The sequence below is a fragment of the Salvelinus sp. IW2-2015 genome, linkage group LG1 (genome assembly GCF_002910315.2).
Source record: "Salvelinus sp. IW2-2015 linkage group LG1, ASM291031v2, whole genome shotgun sequence".
Lineage (NCBI taxonomy): Eukaryota > Metazoa > Chordata > Actinopteri > Salmoniformes > Salmonidae > Salvelinus > Salvelinus sp. IW2-2015.
In genome coordinates this window covers 38,428,924-38,450,771 of record NC_036838.1, presented here as the reverse complement: position 1 = coordinate 38,450,771, position 21,848 = coordinate 38,428,924, and the positions used below count along the sequence as shown (strand labels likewise).

At 43.5% G+C, this 21,848-nt stretch overlaps 2 protein-coding genes and 1 long non-coding RNA gene across 3 annotated transcripts; 2 read left to right on the top strand and 1 right to left on the bottom strand.

Moving 5' to 3' along the window:
- Positions 1 to 1,439: 1,439 nt before the first annotated feature.
- On the top strand, positions 1,440 to 8,921 carry LOC111967235 (uncharacterized). The gene is made up of 2 exons (XR_002877741.2): positions 1,440 to 1,878; positions 8,491 to 8,921. It is a non-coding gene; the product is annotated as an uncharacterized lncRNA (long non-coding RNA).
- A 7,431-nt stretch (positions 8,922 to 16,352) lies between these two features.
- On the bottom strand, positions 16,353 to 19,845 carry bysl (bystin-like). Its single transcript, XM_023992096.2, has 7 exons — positions 19,434 to 19,845; positions 19,053 to 19,212; positions 18,650 to 18,788; positions 18,378 to 18,511; positions 18,101 to 18,261; positions 17,517 to 17,619; positions 16,353 to 17,272 (listed from the first exon to the last, which is right to left on the bottom strand). Exons 1-7 carry the CDS (start codon positions 19,699 to 19,701, stop codon positions 16,918 to 16,920), a joined length of 1,320 nt encoding a protein of 439 aa, XP_023847864.1. The 5' UTR covers positions 19,702 to 19,845; the 3' UTR covers positions 16,353 to 16,917.
- Positions 19,846 to 20,022: 177 nt separating this feature from the next.
- On the top strand, positions 20,023 to 21,565 carry med20 (mediator complex subunit 20). The gene is made up of 4 exons (XM_023992106.2): positions 20,023 to 20,127; positions 20,441 to 20,586; positions 20,725 to 20,978; positions 21,088 to 21,565. The coding sequence occupies exons 1-4, from the start codon at positions 20,114 to 20,116 to the stop codon at positions 21,307 to 21,309; spliced, it is 636 nt and encodes a 211-aa protein (XP_023847874.1). The 5' UTR covers positions 20,023 to 20,113; the 3' UTR covers positions 21,310 to 21,565.
- Positions 21,566 to 21,848: the final 283 nt, after the last annotated feature.

The window sequence follows — 21,848 nt, the reverse complement described above, 5'->3', positions numbered from 1 at the left end:
ATGTGGATACAGGTGTTTTTTGAGACCCCTCTGGCAAGAATGGGGTATTTTTTCTAGATTTCAACACAATTTGTTGAGAGCTCAGACTTTCCAACCTGAAGGTCAAGGAGTCATGGTTTGACCTATTTTTTTTCCCAGAGTTCCCAGTTGTCTTGAAAGCACAAAGTCAAGGCTGTTGGAAATTCTAGACTGGATGCGATAACAGCTACACACAAGATTGAAAAGATACATCAATTCCATTTTACAATGTCTTCACAACAGGTAGCAAAATACATTATACACTGAATACAGCTGTCCTCAGGCAGGCTAAAAGCACAATATTGTTCCTGTTGCATTACATTGGGTGACCACTAGCGACATATTGGAGCTTTCGAACATAAAAAATAGATGAAGTTGCAGCTTTAACTGATAAAGGATTGACTGAGAAGTGTAGTGCCAGCGACCGACATGTCGGTAGCGTTCACCTGCTCAGATGTCCCCTGCTCAATAGTTGCATGCCACTCATGAACTGACAGAGTTCGATAACATATCGGGAGTGTTCCTCTGCCTAGGCGTTAATGACACCTGCCAGATCTTACAACGCCAGTCAGTGGATGATATAGTCGATGACGTGGCACGCAACCATTGGTTGATGCATGCAATGTCTGAGCAGGGGAATGCGACCATGATGTGGTATTTTTATTTAACTAGGCAAGTCAGTTAAGAACAAGTTCTTATTTACAATGACGGCCTAGCCCGGCCAAACCCTTCCCTAACCCGGATGACGCTGGGCCAATTGTGCGCCACCCTATGGGACTCCCGATCATGGCCGGTTGTGACACAACCTGAGAACGAGCAGGGTCGGTCGTGACGCCTCTAGCCAGTGTTGCCAACTCCTCAGTAAGGAAAGTAGCTATTGGCTGTCCTAAAAGTTGCTAAATGACATCACCTAATTTGCATAATTGGCCATGTAATTGTGATGGACACTGTAGGAGAGATGAATAATGTTGTGGGAGAGACAAAAAGTGAGTAAAAAACACCCTAAATATGTTTAGAACTACAAATGAACTTTGTGTTGATTCTTGTTTTTTTAAAGTCACAATTCCAACCCTCCTCCTTTATCCTGGGCTTGGGACCGGCAAAAGTGACCCAAGAGAAACACTCTGGCGGAGTTACTTAGTTTTTAATTTTATTTTAAATTTTGTTTGGTTATTAACATTATGTTCCACTTAGGAGCCTACAACAAGTCACAGTAAAACATTAAATGTTTTAACCATATCATTAAAAAAAAAAAWTTATACAATCTACATGAACAATCTAAATGGACCAAAAAGAGATAATAGAAAAAAATGTCAATGGCAATGTGAGAAAATTATGGTAACTAGTCTGGCCCTAATTCAGGTTATTTTTTATTTTTTTATGTAAGCCAGGGCGAGCTCAGCCAGCAGCGGCTTCCCGCATGCGCGATTCATTTGCAGTCTGGACGCGGAGGGGTGAACATCTTCTGCTCTGGCTGCAGCTGGGAGGGACTGCTGCATGAGGACTGGGCCGCCTGTGAGTGCTTTGGGACGGACTTTCACGTCAGTCTCCAAGTCTCCAATAGCACCAGAAAAAGTCGCTAGATTTGTCGCTAGTCGCTTTTTTGAAAATGTGTCGCTAGAGGGGTCTGAATACTCGCTAAATATAGCGACTTAATCGCTAAATTGGCAACACTGAGTGTCTTAGGTTATGAGATTGCGTGTGTGAGAGCAAGCAATTTACACTTGAGAGCTGTTAATCCACCGTGGGTCCAACGTTACTTTAGATTGACATGAGAACGTTAGCTTCTTGCTAGCTGAATACCAGTGCTCTCAGAACCACGTTGTGGAGTTGATAACATCATTTGAAGCTGCTGTATGGGTGAGTTAGGATCTACTGTTCCATGTGGGTTTAGGGTATCATGTGGACAGTGTTTATAGCAGAGCCACTACCATTTATGTATTTCACTTTGTACTTATTGTCCTCAGATTGTTTTATATGCACTTTACTTACATTTATTTCACTTGATTGTGATTTAGACTTAAAATTACTTCGCCTTGCGGTGAWTTCCCTTCTACATTATCCTATTTTAAATGTAAGCGTTGACAGAATAAACAACCCCAAATTAGTTTGTGTCCTGTGCTGGGTTTACTTTCGCCAGGCTACACTTAGATCATGTATTTTCAAGTAGAGATCGTGCATTCTTCTCTATTTTACACAGCAGGCAAATGTGCGCAATAAAACGAATGAAATGGAATTCTAATAATTTAACTGATGTCCAATTAGTTGTTTAAAAACCGAAAAACAACCAAAATGTAGGTCTTGTAAGATCTGGCAGGCGTCAGCAACGCCTAAGCAGAGGAGCGAGCCCACAATCTTCTGGTCTGTTGACCAACTCAGAGTTCTAACTCGGAAACTCGGTACTCTTTCTAGAGCTCCATAGGGCGGCGCACAATTTGCCCAGTGTCGTCCGGGTTAGGGTTTGGCCGGGGTAAGCCGTCATTGTTTTGTTCTACCTATAACTAGCTACCCATCTCTTCCTTGGAATCTCGGACGGAGATTCAAACACCGAGGTAAAGTTGGTTTTATATTCACACATTTGGACATTCAGACATTCGCCAAAAGCCATTTAAAAATGTAAAAATCAATAACTAATTCACCGTTTGTCACAATCATCGAACTAGATATGATTTATTCTATAAATGTCTAGCATACGTTTACAACCTTTGTTTTGGGGAAAAGTTCCAGTTGAGATTTTATAGAAATACATCAAATCTATAAAATGCCATTTAAAGCGGTATAAATCAATAACTAATTCACTGTTTGTCACAAACGTTAAACTAGGTATGATTTATTTTCACGCCCTGACCTTAGAGATGTAACGGCTTTCTTCTGTGGACGAAGGAGAGGACCAAAGCGCAGCGTGGTTAGTGTTCATCATGTTTAATAAAGAACATAAACAAATGTGAAAAACCGAAACAGTCCTATCTGGTGCATAGACAGAAGACAACCACCCACAAAACCCAACACAAAACAGGGTACCTAAATATGGTTCCCAATCAGAGACAATGACTAACACCTGCCTCTGATTGAGAACCATATCAGGCCAAACATAGAAACAGGAAAACTAGACACACAACATAGAATGCCCACTCAGCTCATGTCCTGACCAACACTAAAACAACGAAAACACAAAAGAACTATAGTCAGAATGTGACAAGAGAGCCTTTTTATGTCTCTATTTGGTTTGGTCAGGGTGTGATTTGGGTGGGCATTCTATGTTCTTTATTTCTAGGTTTTGGCCGMGTATGGTTCTCAATCAGGGACAGCTGTCTATCGTTGTCTCTGATTGGGAATCATACTTAGGCAGCCTGTTTTGCCACCTTAGGTTGTGGGATCTTGTCTTTGTTTGTTGCATGTTTTGCACTACGAAGCTTTACGTTCGTTTTATTGTTTTTGGTGGAACATTAATAAAGAAAATGTATGCCTATCACGCTGCACCTTGGTCCGGTCATTTTACCACCAACGACTGGACGTAAGTTGTGATGCAAAAATATTAGCAAAATGCATAGCACTCAGAATTTAAAGGGTTTTACCAGGTATTGTTCATCCTGATCAGACATGTTTTTTTACATGGACGATACATTGGAGATAATATACGACAACTACTAGAAATAATAGAAGATCATGAAACATATAAGAAGCCAGGAATGGTATTTACAGCGGATTTTGAAAAGGCATTTGATAAAGTAAGACTGGATTTTATTTATTTCGGTAATTCTCTTAAAAAATGGGTAAAAATAATGTATAGCAACCCCAGGTGTAAAATAGTAAGTAACGGCTACTTCTCATAGTTTTGAATTGTCAAGAGGAGTTAAACAAGGGTGTCCGCTGTCACCACATCGTTATGGCCATCGAAATGCTAGCTATTAAAATCAGATCCAATAACAACATTAGAGGATTAGAAATCCAAGGCTTAAAAACAAAGGTGTCCATGTATGCCGATGACTCAAGTTTTATGTTAAGTCCGCAAGCTAGATCCCTGCAATGTCTCATTAAAGATAACTTTTCTGTACTCTCTGGACAAAAACATAATTATGATAAGTGTACAATATTACATATTGGATCCTTAAAAAATACAACTTTTACATTACCTTGCAGCTTACCTATAAAATGGGCTGATGGTGAAGTAGACATACTCGGTATTCATATCACAAAATATATAAATAAGCTCTCCACAATGAATTTCAATAGAAAACAAGAAAACAAGATCCTGCAACCATGGAGAGGTAAATACCTGTCTATTTATGGAAAAATTGCCCTGATTAACTCCTTAGTCATATCTCAGTTTACTCACTTACTTATGYRGCTGCCTACTCCTGATGATRRGRTTTTSAAATCATATGAGCAAAAAATATTTCYCTTTATCTGGGAAGCTAAACCAGACAAAATAAAACGAGCATATCTATATAATGAATATGAATTGGGTGGGTTGAGATTATTAAATATAAAAGCACTAAACCTCTCTCATTGGTACAACAAAGTGAGAAGACCTCTGCATCCGTACAGCAGTCTGGAGGCCCAGCCAGCATTGACAGTTGGCTGCGTCGAAACTCCCAGCCCTTACTGGAGAGAAGCTCCACGGTGCGCTGCCTGCTGCAGTTTCACGGGAGTGCAAGGAGAGCAACATCTCCCAAACCATGCATTATGCGACCACCGTTCGGCCCTCCAAGGGCATTCTGAAGAGACGAGGCAGCCTGAAGCAGAAGGTCCTCAGAGAGGCTCCGACCCCAGTGATATAGGAACTAACGAAGGTCTTCGACATCTCCCCCCCGGCCCAGCCCCCACATGTTGCATCGCTGCCCCGCAAAGGCATCTTGAAGAAACCAGCCAAGCGAGAGTATGGCTACTACTCCTCCCAAAACAACAGTGACTCTGCCCAGACACCCCAGGCCCAGCTCTGCCCCTCCGCACGCCCCACCGGAAGGGCATCCTGAAGTGCCACAGCAAGTTCTCCTCAGTCGGACTGCAGGAGTTTAGGGCCTCTGGACCAGCTGGCYGTCTCCCTGGCAAGAGGTGGCATCAGAGCACAACCCAGCGGAGAAATAAGCGAGGACAGCATCCTCTCCTCTGTCCTTTGACCAGCTGGATCTGCCTGACTGCGTGGGACCAGTGGCGTCACTCATGGAGGTAGCTGTTAATAGTGACATTTGTCTGGATTGAGTTCCAATTGGCTTTGGGGGGTTTTCAATGTTGACTTTGGGATTTTGATTTCTAAATTGTGCACTTTTGTTCAGGATGTTAGGGACTTTATCAGGGCTCGGTATCCCAAAAGCATCTGAAGGCTAAGTTCATGATTAGAACCTTCGTAGAAGAATCGTTAAATCTCAGAGCTGTTTCCCAAAACCATCGTTATTAATATTGCACTCAAACACTTGTATTTTAACTTGCGGACTAGACCGGACGCGTGTGCACGTTTATTTTGTACATCCAAACATGATCAGGACACGCAGGTTGAAATATCAAAAGGAACTCTAAACCAACTATATTAATTTGGGGACAGGTCGAAAATAATTAAACTTTCATGGCAATTTAACTAGCTAGCTTGCTGTTGCTAGCTAAATTGTCCTGGGATATAAACATAGGGTTGTTATTTTACCTGAAATGCACAAGGTCCTCTACTCTGACAATTCAATTCATCTTTCAATCACCCACGTGGGTATATGCTTCTAAAAAACAATCAGGCAATGGGAGAGGCGGGACTTGCATTGCGTCGAGCGTCACAAATAGAACCAAGTTCTATTTTAGCGCCTGGCTATGCAGATGATCGTTGACCCATGCGAGCAGTGTGGGTGCAATGATTGAATAACATGTGTGTAAATTTATTTTTGCAACGCTCGTGCACGTTACTCGATTGGTGTGGTCAGCATCCTGATTGGTTTTTAGGAGCATATACCCACGTGGGTGATTGAAAGATGAACTGAGGTTCACACTTCAGTCCAGGTGGTGGTTGTAATGCACCTTAAAGTTGGTTGCCAACCACCATATAAAAAGTGCATCATTAGATGTTTTTTTGCCCTCGCACATCACTTTATACACAGAAGATCTCTGCTAAAAGAATCACATGCTTTATCCTTCTCTCTGTGACCGCCGATAACTTCAGAACAAAGTTGACAACAAATAAAAATACTTTGCAATTGATACAAACCAGCGACTTATAAAATGAAAACCGAGATGACTGCATTAAAATATAAACAGTATGCTAGGTCTAATTCAATCATATTGAAATATGGTCATTTCCATGTAAAAGGACCCATGAGCACCAGCATGTGATGTTCATAGGAGCATGTCAAAATGAGTGTCAAATGAAAGCTAAGAATGTATATTTTTGAGAAAGGAAGGTATATATACATTTGTAAACCATTTTCCATCCTTAAAATGTGGAATAAGCGAAGACTTTGATTTCTGGTCAAACAGATGAAAAGGGGTTATTTTTTACTTTTTACCAGAAAAAGTCTTAAAAGGTATTAGAAATACATTAAAACACAATAATGACCCCTGCCAACTAATATCAACACTTATATTAAACTTTTGAGAAATGTTTCTGCCTTCTGTAAGTTTAAGAAACATTGCCTTGTGCCTTGAAATTCTGTTTCCAAAAACCAACATATCTTTAAGATATTTTCAAATTTCTCTCCCTCATGAGGGAGGATAATGAAAGTTCACAGAAATAACAAGTAAAGGTAGACCTATCAATTAGTTAGTGTTTTTAGTGATGTATATTTTGTTTATTAATTATTAAGTGATTAAAACTCGAAATTCAGTATCTACACATGCTACAACGACGGACTTAGCGACTGTTCTCTCTTTATGTTCAATCACCATGTTGTAGGCCGTCATTGTAAATAGAATTTGTTCTCAACTGACTTGCCTGGTAAAATAAATAATCAGACAGATTCATCTGGGCCTGCAGAGCTGCAGGGTCTAGAACTGACTTTTATTGTCTTTAGCATGTATGGTAACTAGTTAATGTGTAACTTCCCCAGTGAACTGAAGAACTAGTCCAAACCAATACATGGGACATTTTTATGAGTTGACTAATTTACAAGGATGTGTTTTTGTTTCCCTGTAACAGCAGGTGGCCAAAGACTGGTATTTATTATTTTATGATGTGCCCTCTGGGCATTTCATAATTATGACCAGGTTTGATTAACTTTATTCCATTTTAACATTATTTGTGTTATTAAAAACAGTGCCTAGGAGCTGCCTAATCAGACTATTGAAACCTGATGATTATATCAAATGTTTATCAGGGTTCACTTGAATGTGTAACAAAATGCACACAAAGCTTCGCACAAGGGGCTGCAACATCAAGTTGCTATTCAGTGACTGGAATCTGATGAATACTTAGTTGCATTTTTAATAGGATGCTTTTAAATGTAAAGGGAAATACAGTATAACTCTTGGTTTTAGATGTATACAAGAGTGGTCGACAAAGGAGGGTAACATTTTTTTCCAGTATTATACAGGAACTACAAACCTTTCAAACAATTCCCTTAAGTGACCTAAATACGTTTTTGTCAAGTTTTTGTCCACACAACCTTAAAAATATGTTGCCAGGTAATAGATGCAGCATGCAGGTTAATCTAAGCAATGATATGTAGGTTGTGATCCATGTTTGCCAAAGTTCCCAGCTTATCTTTTGCGTCACCTTATGCTCTATCCCACTGATTAATCATTTTAAAAAACGGAAATGAAACTATACCCACATGAATGATTCTATCATTGTCTTTGACCTCGTTTGCGACATATGATAGTTGTGGCATTACTATTGATTTAGTAGGCTGATTATAGTAGAATGCTGATACCAGAAAACAATGCATGTTTGTGCTGATCAAATTCTGCTGGCATTAGTCAACATATAGGTGTATTACAACACTCGTAACAGTCCTGACTTACTGATGTTCGCAGGATGAGAGAGATGTCAGAAGGGGTACAAAATTAAAAGCAGCATTTTAATAATAGTGAATAATGTCTTCTCTTCACCAAGCTCACACAGCGCAAACATTGAAATAAAAATGTAGTGCAAAACAGCTGGCAAAATCACAAATAGCATATTTCAGTTAAAAGGATAGCCCTCTGTGGTAACTCTTCAGAGAGCTTCCCTGAAGCTAACAACAGTAACTTCAAAGTTTAAAAATGTCCTTAAAACACCAAGTGCATAGCAATGAAATAAAGAACTCAAACAAATGTCAACAGAAAGACACATGGACATCTTATCAAAAAGATCACAATTCATCTCAAAAGACATGTTTCTTCATATCACATACATTGTTATAGTGACTGAGCTTGTACTTCTCTGCCAAAAATTGTCGTAGGGGGTAGTTAAGACACCTTTCTCATTATGGTCACTATGGTAAAATAAGCCAAAGTCATTGTTAAGAAAGACCCATTAAAGTGATTGTCTGCTTGGTGTCATCTCTATCCCAATAGGTCTTGGATGTTAGTGGCGGTCTAGCTGACCTCTGGGACGGGCATCCCTGAACGACAAGCCCCTGGTGCCTGGGGGGAGGGGGGCAGGCTGAGCTCCAGCACACCCTCCAACTGGTCGGAGCAGCAGCAGAGATACTCCTGTTTGAGGACAGAGCAGTAAAGAAATTGTCTAGGAAGGGTGAAATGAAAAGCTGTAAACCATCAAACTTAGAGTCCTCACCAACCAAGGCTCAGAGAAAACAATTACATTTGTACTATGTTTTTAAACCAGTTTGCTTCCTTATTGAATAAAGGAGGCCTTTTTTCTTTACCTTGTGGAATGAACGACTAGATTGTACTTCCAGGGAGAAGCCAGACAAACAAGGAAAATACAAGTATATATTTTTTTATCAAATAAAATGTTATTTGTCACATGCTTCTTAAACAGAAGGTGTAGGCTAAGTGTGAAATGATTCCTTACGGGTCTTTTTCCAACAATGCTGAGTTGTGACACGAGGAATAAATACACAGTGACTCACGTATAATAGTAACGAGTACAAATAACATGGCTATATACAGGGTGTACCACTACCGAGTCGACGTGCAGGGATACGAGGTAGGGGTAAAGTGACTAGGCAACAGGATAAATAATAGACAGTAGAAGCAGCGTATGTGTATGTGAATATGTGTATGACGTAAGTATGCATGTGTGTGTTGGTGTTAGTGTACGTATGTGTGGGTAGAGTCCAATGTGTGTGCATAGAGTCAGTGCAAGTTACTGCAAAAAATGTATTGTTTAGCTTGGGGGTAGAAGCTGTTCAGGGTCCTGTTGGTTCCTGAGTTGGTGCGGTGGTACCACTTGCCATGTGGTAGCAGAGGGAACAGTGTATGACTTGGGTGGTTCGAGTCTTTGACCATTTTTTTGGCCTTCCTCTTACATTGCCTGGTATAGAGGTCCTAGATGGTAGGGAGCTCGGCCCCAGTGATGTACTGGGCCGTACTTATCACCCTCTGTAGCGCCTTGTGGTCAGGTGCTTTGTAGTTGCTGTACCAAGCCGTGATGCAGCCATTCAAGATGTTCTCAAAGGTGCAGTTGTATAATTTTTTGAGGATCTGAGGGCCTATGCCAAATGTTTTCAGTCTTCTGAGGGGGAATAGGCACTGTCATGCCCTCTTCACATGCACCTATTACATAGAATAACAATGAGATGCTTGTTTTTCTATGCTAAAACTACTGGTGGGTGCTTCCTAAAATACTTGACTTGTAGGCCTAAATGTTTCTGCATTGCTAGTATCAACAGTCACATTTCGCCATGAGCTACCAAATGTCTGCCCCTACCTGTGGCTGCCAGTGCAATGTAGGAGTGGACATGCCTGCGCAAGGCATGGAGGTTGTGAGGGATTATGGGTATGCCATGAAGAATTGGCTCCAGGAAGTCAGAGGGTAACACAGAAGCCAGGTCCCACTCTAACCCTGCCACCACCACAAGTTCCCACTGCTGCAAAACACACACATTACATTAAATCAACCATAAGCTCCAACTGCTGCATAACAGATAAATACATATGTAGGCTATTACATCAACAGAAAACAGGTTCCCACTGACTGAAAAGCAGAACATAGAACCAAAATGACAGTATATTCAACCTACTATAACAAACAAAGTAATAACACACTTATTGAGTCAAAACTCATTCTTATGGCAAAAGCAAATGGAACTTGAAAACAAATCTTGTGTTTACCAGAAGCTCTGACACTGTAATGGCATTTTCAGCATAGCTTGCTGGCGCTCAGGGGTACTGTCTTTTAAAGTTTTGAGGCCAGGAACATGTAAACAGCACCTAAAAGTTGCAGGTTTGCCCATTGAACAGGAAAGAGACTCAAGTAATGGTCCAGTTAGTGGCTGGACAAAGGAAATAGCTCAACCTCACACTTCTGCTCCCTGCAAACCTGTTGGAGGAAAGAAGTATGTTAAGCAATGATAAACTGTGACTACACTGGCTTCATGGATGGATTTGTTTCTATCCTCATGCATTAGTATCTAGGCAAAGGAGCTGATGAATATGACCAGATGTTCTCTCTGCCCAGAAAGCTACCATTCACCAGCTCTGCAAAGCGTTATAATGTCAAAACACATTCGTCACTCAAAAAATATGCATATTGTCATTTACTGCGTTACACCGTGTACTTCCCATAGGCCTATCAGCAGTGGGGTAAAGTACTTAAGTAAAAATTATTTAAAGTACTACTTAAGTAGTTTTTTGGGGTGTCTACACTTTACTATTTATATTTTTGACTACTTTTACTTTTACTTCACTACATTCCTAAAGACAATAATGTACTTTTTACTCCATACATTTTCCCTGACACCCAAAAGTATTCGTTCTATTTTGAATGCTTAGCAGGACAGAAAATTGTTAAATTCACACACTTATCAAGAAAACATCCCTGGTCATCCTTACTGCCTCTGATCTGGCGGACTCACTAAACACAAATTCTTTGTTTGTAAATGATGCCTGAGTGTTGGAGTGTGCCCCAGGCTATCTGTAAATTTAAAGAACAAGAATATTGTGCCATTTGGTTTGCTTAATATAATGACTTTTTATTTTATTTTTACATTTAGACTTTTACTTAAATAGGATTTTACTCTGTGACTTTCACTTTTACTTGAGTCATTTTCTATTAAGGTATCTTTACTTTACCAAATTGTCATACTTGAGTAAATTTTTCCACCATGTTTAAATAAAATGTACAAGCAACCGAAGGAGCGGTCAAATACAAAACATTTAAAAAATAGGTTGCTTGTATTTTGACATAACTCTTGCAGAGCTGGTGAATGGTAGCTTGAACGGTAGCTTTCTGGTCAGAGAGGAGATCTCATCATATTCATAATCTGTTTTCACTGTAGTCCTCCAATGTGTCTCTATTTTGTGATACTATTTAGAGATGATGGTGATGCCCGACTGGTCTTTTCCAGGGACAGAAAGTTATACAATGTTCGAAGCAAACCAGATGGCACCATTTTCTTGCTTTTTATTTTTTTACGGATAGCCAGGGACACACTCCAACAAAAGGAGTGGGTGCGCCAGATCGTGGGTGTTTGTGTGCGGACGTGCGTGAGAGAGTTTGTGGTGATATTATTCCATATTAATGGATTGGAGAGTTTTTTTTATGTGAATTGGTGACTGTTTGATGACATCAGGATGATGTCAGATTTAATTAATTCATAAATTCAATGAAATCCAATAAAGGGGTAATCTGGGATTGGTACATCCAATTTTGGTTTAATATGCAGCTATTGATTCTTGAAGAATATAACTTAGAAATGCCTCATGAGCAATGGTCAGAACCCAAAATATAAGCTTGTTTTACTCCATTGTTTATAAAGAATGGAATTGTAAACAAACACTGTAAGCTTCAAAACATGGTTCAAACGAAGGTTACGTATGTAACCACGGTTATGTGAGCTATATGGATCACTTCAATGTATTGGTATCACTCCGCAGCGGAGGGATACATCAGAGGTGAGGATTTACAGATTTACTCCCGTATACACCTATGTCACGGCTGGGGTCCGCCCCTATATATAGACCCCATGGCCATGACACATGTTCTCTACATCATTTTTGAGGCGCCTCTAGAGGAGGAGGATTGGAGTGATCCATATAGCTCACATAACCGTGGTTACATACGTAACCTTGGTTATGTTTCACTATATTGGATCATTCCAATATATTGGTATACCCATACCAGATTAGTCTGTGCTAGAGGGACCTGGCCAGCCAGCGGTGAAGTCCCAGCGCGGGACCGAGACGCAGGGGCCGTCAATGTGGAAGGGGGGGGGGTCCCGGCACAGTCCCCAGAAGGGGAGGACCCCTGAACCAACCGCAGAGGGAAGTACCACATTTACCCGATAGTACCTAGCAAAGGTGCAAGAGGAAGCCCAGCTGGCTGCAGCACAGATATCAGCGAGAGCCCAGGACGCAGCCATACCTCGTGTTGAATGTGCCACCACAGATCCCAGCACTGGCCTGCCAGCCAGGCGGTATGCTGTCGTAATCGTTTCCACGATCCAGTGAGAGAGCCTCTGCTTTGATAGCCCAGCCCCCAGGACTCTGTCACCATAGCAGACAAAGAGCTGGTCTGTTGTTCTCACTGACCATGTCCGCTCCACATCGGCAGCCAGTGCACTCACAGGGCACAGCATGCCGGAGTGAAGTCCAGACTCCACTGCCACTGTTGGGGGGTCGTAAGCAGACAGAATAAAAGGATGTTCACATGCCTGTCTGACAAAACCTTCGGGAGGAATGAAGGGTTGGGGCAGAGAGATATACTCCTCCCCCCGGGGTCCATCCGGTAGCACTCAGAACTTACTGAAAAAGCATGGAGCTCACCCACCCTCTACATGGAAGTAATCGCTACCAAAAGTCACCTTCATAGTGAGGTGTTTCAGGGAGGCAGACTTCAAACGGTTCGAAAGGCGGCTTTGTCAAAGCTGCCAAGACCACACCCAGATCCCAGCTCGCCATTGAGGGGTTCCTAGCTGGACGCAGGTGACAAACCCCCTTCATAAAGCTGGAGACCAAGGGATGGCGCCCCACTGGCCTGTCCATCCACCCCACATGGCAGGCAGATATTGCAGCCAAATACCCTCTCAGTGTAGAGGCTGTCAAACCCTCATCCAAGCGAGACTGCAGGTATTAGATGACATACTGCAACCCGCATGACTCGGGCACAACCTCAATACCAGTGCACCAAGAGCAGAACAACCGCCAGCGCAACTGGTATGCCACGGTTGTAGCCGGAGCCCTTGTGCTCTACATGGTGTTCATTTCATCCCCTGTAGTCCTAACATGGACCATTGGTGCCTTTCAGTGGCCAAGCCCACAGACTGAGGCGGTGCGGCCTCGGATGCCACAGAGTTCCCCCGGCCTGAGGCAGCAAGTCCGGTCTCAGGGGAAGTTGCCAAGGTGTCCCACACAACAGGGACAGGAGAAGGCTGAACCAGGGTCGTCTGGGGTAGTATGGGGCCACCAGAAGCAGACGATGCTCTGCCATCCTGGTCCTGTCCAGCACAGCCTGGATCAGGGAAAAAGGGGGGAAATGCCTAAAGCTCCAGCCCTGGCCAATCGTGAGCCAGAGCTTCCAAGCCCAGAGGCCCTGGTGGCTCCGACGTGGAGTACCACAGGGGGCGGTGTGCATTGTCCAGGGAGGCAAACAGGTCCACCTGCGCCTTCCTGAACTTGTCCCACAGGTGCTGCACCACCTGGGGATGTAGGCTCCAGTCCCAAGGTGGCGGGCGCTCCCTTGAGAGCATATCCGTTGCCACACTCAGGATGCCAGGTACGTGCGCTGCGTGTAGAGACACTAGACGTCCCTGAGCCCAGAGAAGTAGCTCCCGTGCTTTAAGATTGACGTGGTGGGACCTAGGTCCACCCTGATGGTTGATGTTAGCCACCACTGTGGTGTTGTCCGTTCTCACCAGGACATGTCTTCCCTTCAGATGTGGAAGGTAAGACCGCAGGGCCAGCAGTACAGCTCAGAGCTCTAGTGTATTGATGTGCCTGCCGCTCCAAGGGGGTAGCCAACAGCCGCTGGCCGACCTGCCCTTGGTCACACCCCCCCAGCCGATGGGAGGCGTCTGTGCTGACCAGCTCCCGGCGGCACATCCTCAGCATCTCCACCCCACCTGAAAGGTCAGGGCGGATACCACCCGCCCCTGCCGAAAGTGGTCGAGGCAAGATAAGATCGCCTGAACCCTTCTGGTGGGCAGGCGTGCTCTCAGGACTGAGTCCAATTCTATGCCAATGAAGGCCACTCTCTGGGTGTGCGTCAGTTGACTCTTCTTGTCGTTTACAGTAATGCCCAGCCTGCCGATGTGGGTCAGGAGCATGTCTCTGTCTGACAGGACCTCGGGCCTGGTTGGGGCACAAATCAACCAATCGTCCAGGTAATTGAGGATAAACAATCCTGAGGAGGCAACATGAACCGTCTCAGGGTCTCCCGGTCCCTGCGAACATTATTGGTCTGCTCTAGAATGTCATCAACCCCTGGGCCAAACGTCAGCCCTGGGGTGATGGAGTGAGTGGCAAATGTGCTCTGGAGAGCAGGTGGCAGACGGGATTGGGCCAGCCAGAGATGGCGCCAGGAGGTAACCACCTGCACCATGGCCCGTCCATTGACGTGGGCCTCATCCCTCTGGAGCAGGGAAAGCAGACGAGACACCTCCATCACTTCCCAGAGGATCTCCTATGTGCCCTCCTGCAGCCAGGAAAATAGAGTCTGCAGGTAGGCCTGCAGAGCCACTGGGGACTATGAAGCCCCGCTGGCGGCTTCTGATGGCCTGTCAGCCTGGTAGCCCCGCTCACGGGGGTGAACAGTGCCAGCATCACCCCCCAGGAACAGCCTATCACTGGCCAACAGAGAACAGCGGGCCTTGCCATCGAAGCTATCAACCTCCTGACGCAGGGCATGCGCCCTCCGTTCAAGGTAGTCCCAGCGGCCCGACTCATGCCCCTGTCCAGGACTGGTAGCAGACGAGCTCTGCCTGCGGTGGCTCTGGCCACGCTTCCTGGGAGGGGTACTGGGTCCAGTAGAGACTAACAGCTCGCTGACGCACCACTCCTGAGGGAGCTCGTCCCCAGCCTGAGCCCGAGCCTGGCTGACCCACTCGCGCATGGCCTCCAAGGTGCAGGCGTTCTGAGAACACCACACAAAACAGGCATCCAGTAGGGCGCTCCACCGCCCTCACCGTGTGACTCAAACCCAGGAAGTGCATACACTAGGTATGCGGATCCCCAGTGGGGATGCCACCATCATACCTGTCACAAAGGGAAGCCATAAGTTCAGCCAAGCCAACAAGGCCACGGATCAGGGGTCCGACGCCCTGGGAGAGTTATGTCGTGACCCGCTTGGTGGAATAGGAACCCGGTGAGAAATACATTACCCAGTACCTCTGCAAACACAGGGGAAGACCCCTGTGGGAAAAACAGGCAGACAAAAAAACAGRAACCAGGTAAAGGTTTTGAATTGTTTTTTTGTTTTAAGCCAACTGCATTATTACCTACCGGTTTAACGCACACGGAGTCGTAGTGTATTGCTAATGAAACGACAAACCACGGGCAGAAGATACAGATCAACCGCACGCAGCACTCAAGAGGGGCTGGGCATGTGGCCAGCTGCTCCAGGCTGCAAACAGCCAGTGAATATACATCCACGCAAGATATTACACTTACCAGTGACATACCAAGCGAACTTCAGAAAGTTTATACCTCAAACCATACGGCCATCCGCCGAGAAAATGAAAGAGAACGTGTGTCGCGGCCATGGGGTCTATATATAGGGGCGGACCCCAGCCGTGACACAGGTGTACACAGGAGTAAATCTGTAAATCCTCACCTCAGATGTATCCCTCCACCGCAGAGTGATACCAATATATTGGAGTGATCCATATCGTGAAACATAACTATCATTTTGATCTCATGGATAGTCAGTCCTMGTATCCATATGTGAGAGTCCTTGTGTATACTATGTATTTGAGAGTGGTTACATTTCTCCTGCCCCATTCCTCAGCTGTTTACCAAATAAAGTGGCATGGTGAGTGCTTTGTTAGTTTGAATCCCAGATTGCCCCTTTAAAGGGGGCAGATCTGCAGGACTATTCAACATCCATGATCCAGACTTACTATTTCAGTCAGATTTGTTTTTGGGTAGCGGGAATAGGCATCCATCGGAACGAGTTCTAGCTAGCTGTGAAATGTCCTCTTGCCCCCAACACTGTGGGAATTTCGGAAACGCTCGAGCTGTCACACCTGGCCAGGATACCCGTCAGCATCTCTGGGATTTTTTTGTGAATGGTAACAATGTAACTTCAGACATTTCACTTTAAACCAAGGAAATCATTTATTCAAATTGTTAATTTTTACAGTAACATTTGAATAGTATTTTGTATAACTTTCCTTCATTAGCTACTTAACCATGTTACAAACATACACTCACTGAAAAGTTTTTTTTCCACCAAAAGGGTCCGTGTGCTGTTGCTTCTCTAAATTTATTTGGAAATGTAGGTGTCATACAAACAAGTCAGCTGTACATTATCTTTACTTGTGAAACCGACATTGCTTCAAAACTGGCAAACACATCTCTATCATTTCCACTCAATAAATGTAATGTATGTTTACAACAGTTATGTATTTCAGTTTGTAAATGGCATCCTCACTTACACATCAGAAAGGAATTCCATAATATCACTTTGATAGTCAGGATGTTGAATGAATGTTAATCTGTAATCCATCTCGTGGCCTTTACTCTTGTCTCCATAGCAATGATAGAGCATTTGGCAGGGGGAAAACAGTTCATATGTGTATGTGTTGTGGGCAGTTTAGTGAATGATGGTACGTTGGGGAGAAAGAAGGGAAAGAGAGGGTGCGGCCTTGCTCAGCTCCATACTCAGTCCATGGCCATTGTGACAGGCATAGCGGTTTCCAGATCACGGGACTCTGAGTTCTGCAGCTCCCGGCGGATCTCTGCAGAAATCTGGGGGTGTGTCTGCACCTTAAGTAGCTCCAGTAGAGCAGCCTTCTGTTCGGACGCCAAGTCGGCCTTGTAGCGCTGTGCCAGGGTAAGCAGACTCTGGTGCCACAGCACAGGAAGGACACGCTTCTCACTGCGGAAGGACAGGAAGTGGCCGACCAGGGCATCCAGGACACGGAAGGGCAGGGCATATTTTTTATCCAGTAAGAGTCGCAGGAAGATGCTGTTGGCTCCATTGTATTCCATCTCTGCCAGTTTCAGCATGGCAGCGCTGCAGAGAGAATCAGTCATTTGTTTACTACATTATTTTCTGACAAGCCATGCTGTTCTACTACCTTATTAAATACTGTTGTACCATACATTCACATGAATTCCCACTTAAATGATCAGCAACAGTCAAGCTGCCACGGTTAGAAACCAAGTCCCTAGCCAAGTGGCAAGCCGAGCAGTCACATTAGGGCATCATAGACCTTACAAAATTGCACACATAACGCAGGTAAAAGAGTGTCTCTTACCTGGAATGCAGTACAGGGATTGAGCACTTAGTGAGTATGCTGCCAATGATGATAGCCTCCCTCAGAGTACATGTTCCAGATTCACAGAACGGGATGAGGATGCCTGAGTGAGAAAAATAGAAATGTGTGAACACACAAATAGAAATGTGTGAACACGCATTAATATGCTGGGTTAAGGGGTACAAAGTCATTATCTGGAAACAAATAGATAAAATACGGTACAACACATAGTACAAATGCACAAGAAATGTTAAAGCTGCAATATGTAACTTTTTGGGCAACCCAACCAAATTCACAAAGAACCTTCTAAATCTGGTTCAGTCTGTGATCTGGTTTGATAATACTGCCACCTAGTGACAATGACTGTCTTTTGGCTGATTGCCAAAGTGAACTCGGAACAAAACCCACTAAGTAGTATCCTTGGCAAAATTTTTGAATACCTGACAGATAATGTGTATTATCTTAATTACTTTCACCCCCCATTATTACATCCTGGCAACCATACATTGATTATCAACCAAGCTTTTAAATGATCTACCTGACTATTTCTCTCCCCTTTGATACATGTTCTTGATTTGTCTCACCTTTGAACCATGCCCCTGGCTTGAAAAGAGCCTTCTTCAGTGCCATGTACAGGTGGAAGTTTAGTTTTTTATATTCTGCAATGTCATCTCGTATCCTTGGCAGTAGCACCAAGTTGTAGAACCGTTGGGCCATTCGCTCCTTCAGATTAGATGAGAAGATTCTGTTCAGAAAGAAGAAAAATCAAGAGTCGGTCATGAATATCCATAAGGTGCTTTCTAATATCAAAAAGGTTTTTGATAGATGTTAACAAATCATCCTGTAAATTTTTTATCAGACCTTGTTGCCTGGTACATAGCAGCAGCAGTCCAGGTCTCAGGCTCTGTCAAGTACAGAACCTGCTCCCAGTTTGACAGTGCTGGAATGATCTTGAAAGCTTTGGGCAGTTTGCCGCTACGATATCTTGACAGAACCTGGACCAACCGAAAAAAAACAAGTTAATAATAGTTGGTAATATTCCGCCTCTGACTGTTCTGACTGAAATCTGATTAAGTGGACAATAACACGTGGCCAAGCAAATTAATACAGGAGGACGCAGGTGCACGGCTTACCTTGTTGACACCTTTGTACACTTCAATGATCCTTGGGTCCAGTTGGGGCATGGGTCTTCCTGACACCTCAGACATCACTGTCCCCACCTCTGTCTGCTTCTCTGTGATCTTCTCCATGATGATGTCTGCTAGAGTTCGCCTGGGGAAAAAAACAGAACAAGGACAACACTGAGGAAATCCATATTCAGCTACAAAGTTATGATTATTTTTTGGAAGAGATAACATGAAATTCCCTTTTATGGCATGATAGTGCTGTTGTCATTCAATTGAATCTAAGTGTCTAACACACAAAATAAAATAAAAAGACACAAAATGGCAAATCATTCATCATCAAGATTTTTCACTGCAATAAAGGTTTTTAGCTCAGTGGTTTGGCTCAGAGTTTTGGGGCCTCATGCTGTACCTCATGGGAGGATTCTTGTTCATGAACATCTGCATAGCTTTCTCATCCTCTGGGTCCACCACCACTTCTGTCCCACAGTTAGCCTCTTCCTCCTCACCGGCCCCAGCTTCACCCAGTGCCGGCCACTCCTCATCAGAGTCTGCATCCTGAGAATCTGGCCCTGCAAGGATATAAGACAACATCCATATCCCATGAAACTGTACCACCAGTATAACTGAGCATAGCACAACACTTCAAGAATAACAATGACTGGAATTGACCTCCATGCAAAAGTTCTCAGTAGTCAAGTGTAAAGTAATGTGTGGTTGTTGTGGATAGCTAGCTAGCAAGACAAAAAAACAAAAGCAGATAGGCATTTTCTTGCTTGCACCTCAACGTTACCTAAAACAGTGGCTTGCTTTTTCTTGACCTCTGGTGCCAAACCATATTCTGTCTGTAGTTCTTCTTGTTGGATTCGTGCCTGCTCCAGGATCTTCCTTGATAGGCGTTCGTCCACGTACTCGTCTTCATCTTCTCCCCGTTGATCCCTGTTCTTCACTCGGCCATGTACTCGAACCATATCCCCTTGAAGAATCTGGTCAGCAAGCGCAACCATTCCGTCGCCACTTTTCTCCCCACCTCCACCTTTGGGTTTCTTCACTTTCGGCATCTGTGCTAGTTTATTATACAGACCTGTTCGAAATGTACTATTAATCTAGCTAGTTAGTTTAACAATTCATAAAGTAGCTCATTTGGAAATTCTCACCAAAGTTCCAGTGAACACACGTGCTTTTTTTTATCCAACGGAAGTGACGTACTATCGGAGACGAAACATAATACCAGAGACATTTAGAAAATGAAACAGCGCATATGTCTTTGGTAGGTATTACTGGATATATTGGAATTGTTCCATCTTCAAAAAATGTATATGAACAAAATGAGTGTATTAAAATGTTCTTCGCACGAGAAAAACGCAGGCGCAGACAGATTACCTAATTTCCTCCTAATACCGGAAACAGACCATTTTTCAGCAGGAAGCGTGTTCATTTTCGTAGTAAGAAAATAACAAACGTCTTGAATCAATGGGGGTGACTTGGTGAGATTCTATTGTTTGCTTTAAAAAAAAATCWAACTTGTATCTAACAAAATGTAAATTGCTAGCTAGCTACGTTACTTATCACACTTGGTATTTTACATGGCCCTAGATCCCATGTGGATCCACATGAAACAGTACACAACTCAATGATCTGTTACCTGGTTGATTTTTCTTCCAAGCTTCCTATCATCTTACATCACCATTCAGATCTGACATTGTTTCAATATGTGATTTTGGAAATCAGTAAGTTAATGCTGAACAATATCTTAATGTTATTAACAGTTATACTCTGTGTGCTGTCTCCCTTGCTTAGTGTGTGTCAGGTGCCTRTGGCAGAGGGAAAGAGTGTGCAGCAGACAATAGACATTCTGCACAAGAAGTTGGAGCAGTTGGGCGCTGTGAAGCAGGGAAACTTTACTGTGGACTGTGAGACGTACCATGCCACAGGAAATGCCAGTGGTAACTAAAGTTGTACTGCAAAGCTATGACATAAACAAAATTGTCTTTCATATCTTGTCATGTAATCCATTGGACTACATCCTTCAAATACCCACAAGGGAGCAACAACCGTCTTTCTGTTCTCTCTGTTTGTCACAGGCCAGCCCACCAAACTCCTGTATGTGATGCATAACTCAGAAACCCCCCTGAGCTGCTTAGCCCTGTTCGAAGGAGGTCCCTGCCTCACAGCAGATGGAAACTTTGACGTGCTCATGATTAAGCTGAAAAGCCACTTCCAGAACGCCAAGGGGCACAAGGTAGAGAGCCGTGGTTCCCGCTACCGCTATTGTGATTTCCTGATAAAGGTTGGAGCAATAACAATGAGCTCCAGCGCAAGGGGCATTTCAGTAGAGGTGAGTGGTCTGTACAGCCAATTATCAAAATGGAGGGTAAAGTTTTTTTTGATCTGTGTTACACTTTTTCTAAACTGATGTCCACGATCAAATCTCTTTATTTGTTTAGGTGGAGTACTGTCCCTGTGTGGTCCCTGGGGACTGCTGGAACCTGATGAAAGAGTTCATGCAAAGCTTCCTGGGCCCCAGCATCCCGGAGCTGCCCTCTGTGTTCGCCACCAAGCCTGAGGGCCTCTATGTGCCCGCGGACTGTGTTGACACCATGACCCAGTACCTGGAGTTGTTCAGCAAAGTGCGCAAACAGCAGGTGCTCCCAGGGACCACACGTTGACATCTTCATGGCAGCAGGAATGTCCTGGATAATCTCAGCTGATAAAGAAGCACCACCAAGAGGACAGCAGTACTTCCTCCACACCCCAACACAAGCAACATGTAATCTTAAGCTACAATGTTGTGTAATTTAAATTGTACTGAGTGTCAGTACAGCAACTCAAACTGATCAAAGGATTTCACAACCACTGCAAGGAATATATCATGGCAAAAATTAGAACAAAACCTTACTGGTTGAAGTCTGAACTCTTGAAGGAATAATGTTGTGTCCCAAATGTCTTGTGGATTATCCTTGTGAGTAATCGGTTTAAAGGACCTTCAGTTTAGATACCAATGTTGTATCTGGGCATTATGGTCACACTAATAGTTGGTTATTTTGATTTAAAAATTGCCTGACAACACTTTGTAACACTGTTTTTTTAAACTCAATAAACCTATGTTTACCTTACTTGATTAAGCTCCTCTTTTTCATAACAGTATTTTCGGAAATATATTAGACTTATTAACCATATGCATATTTTGTATACTGCTGCTGGTGTT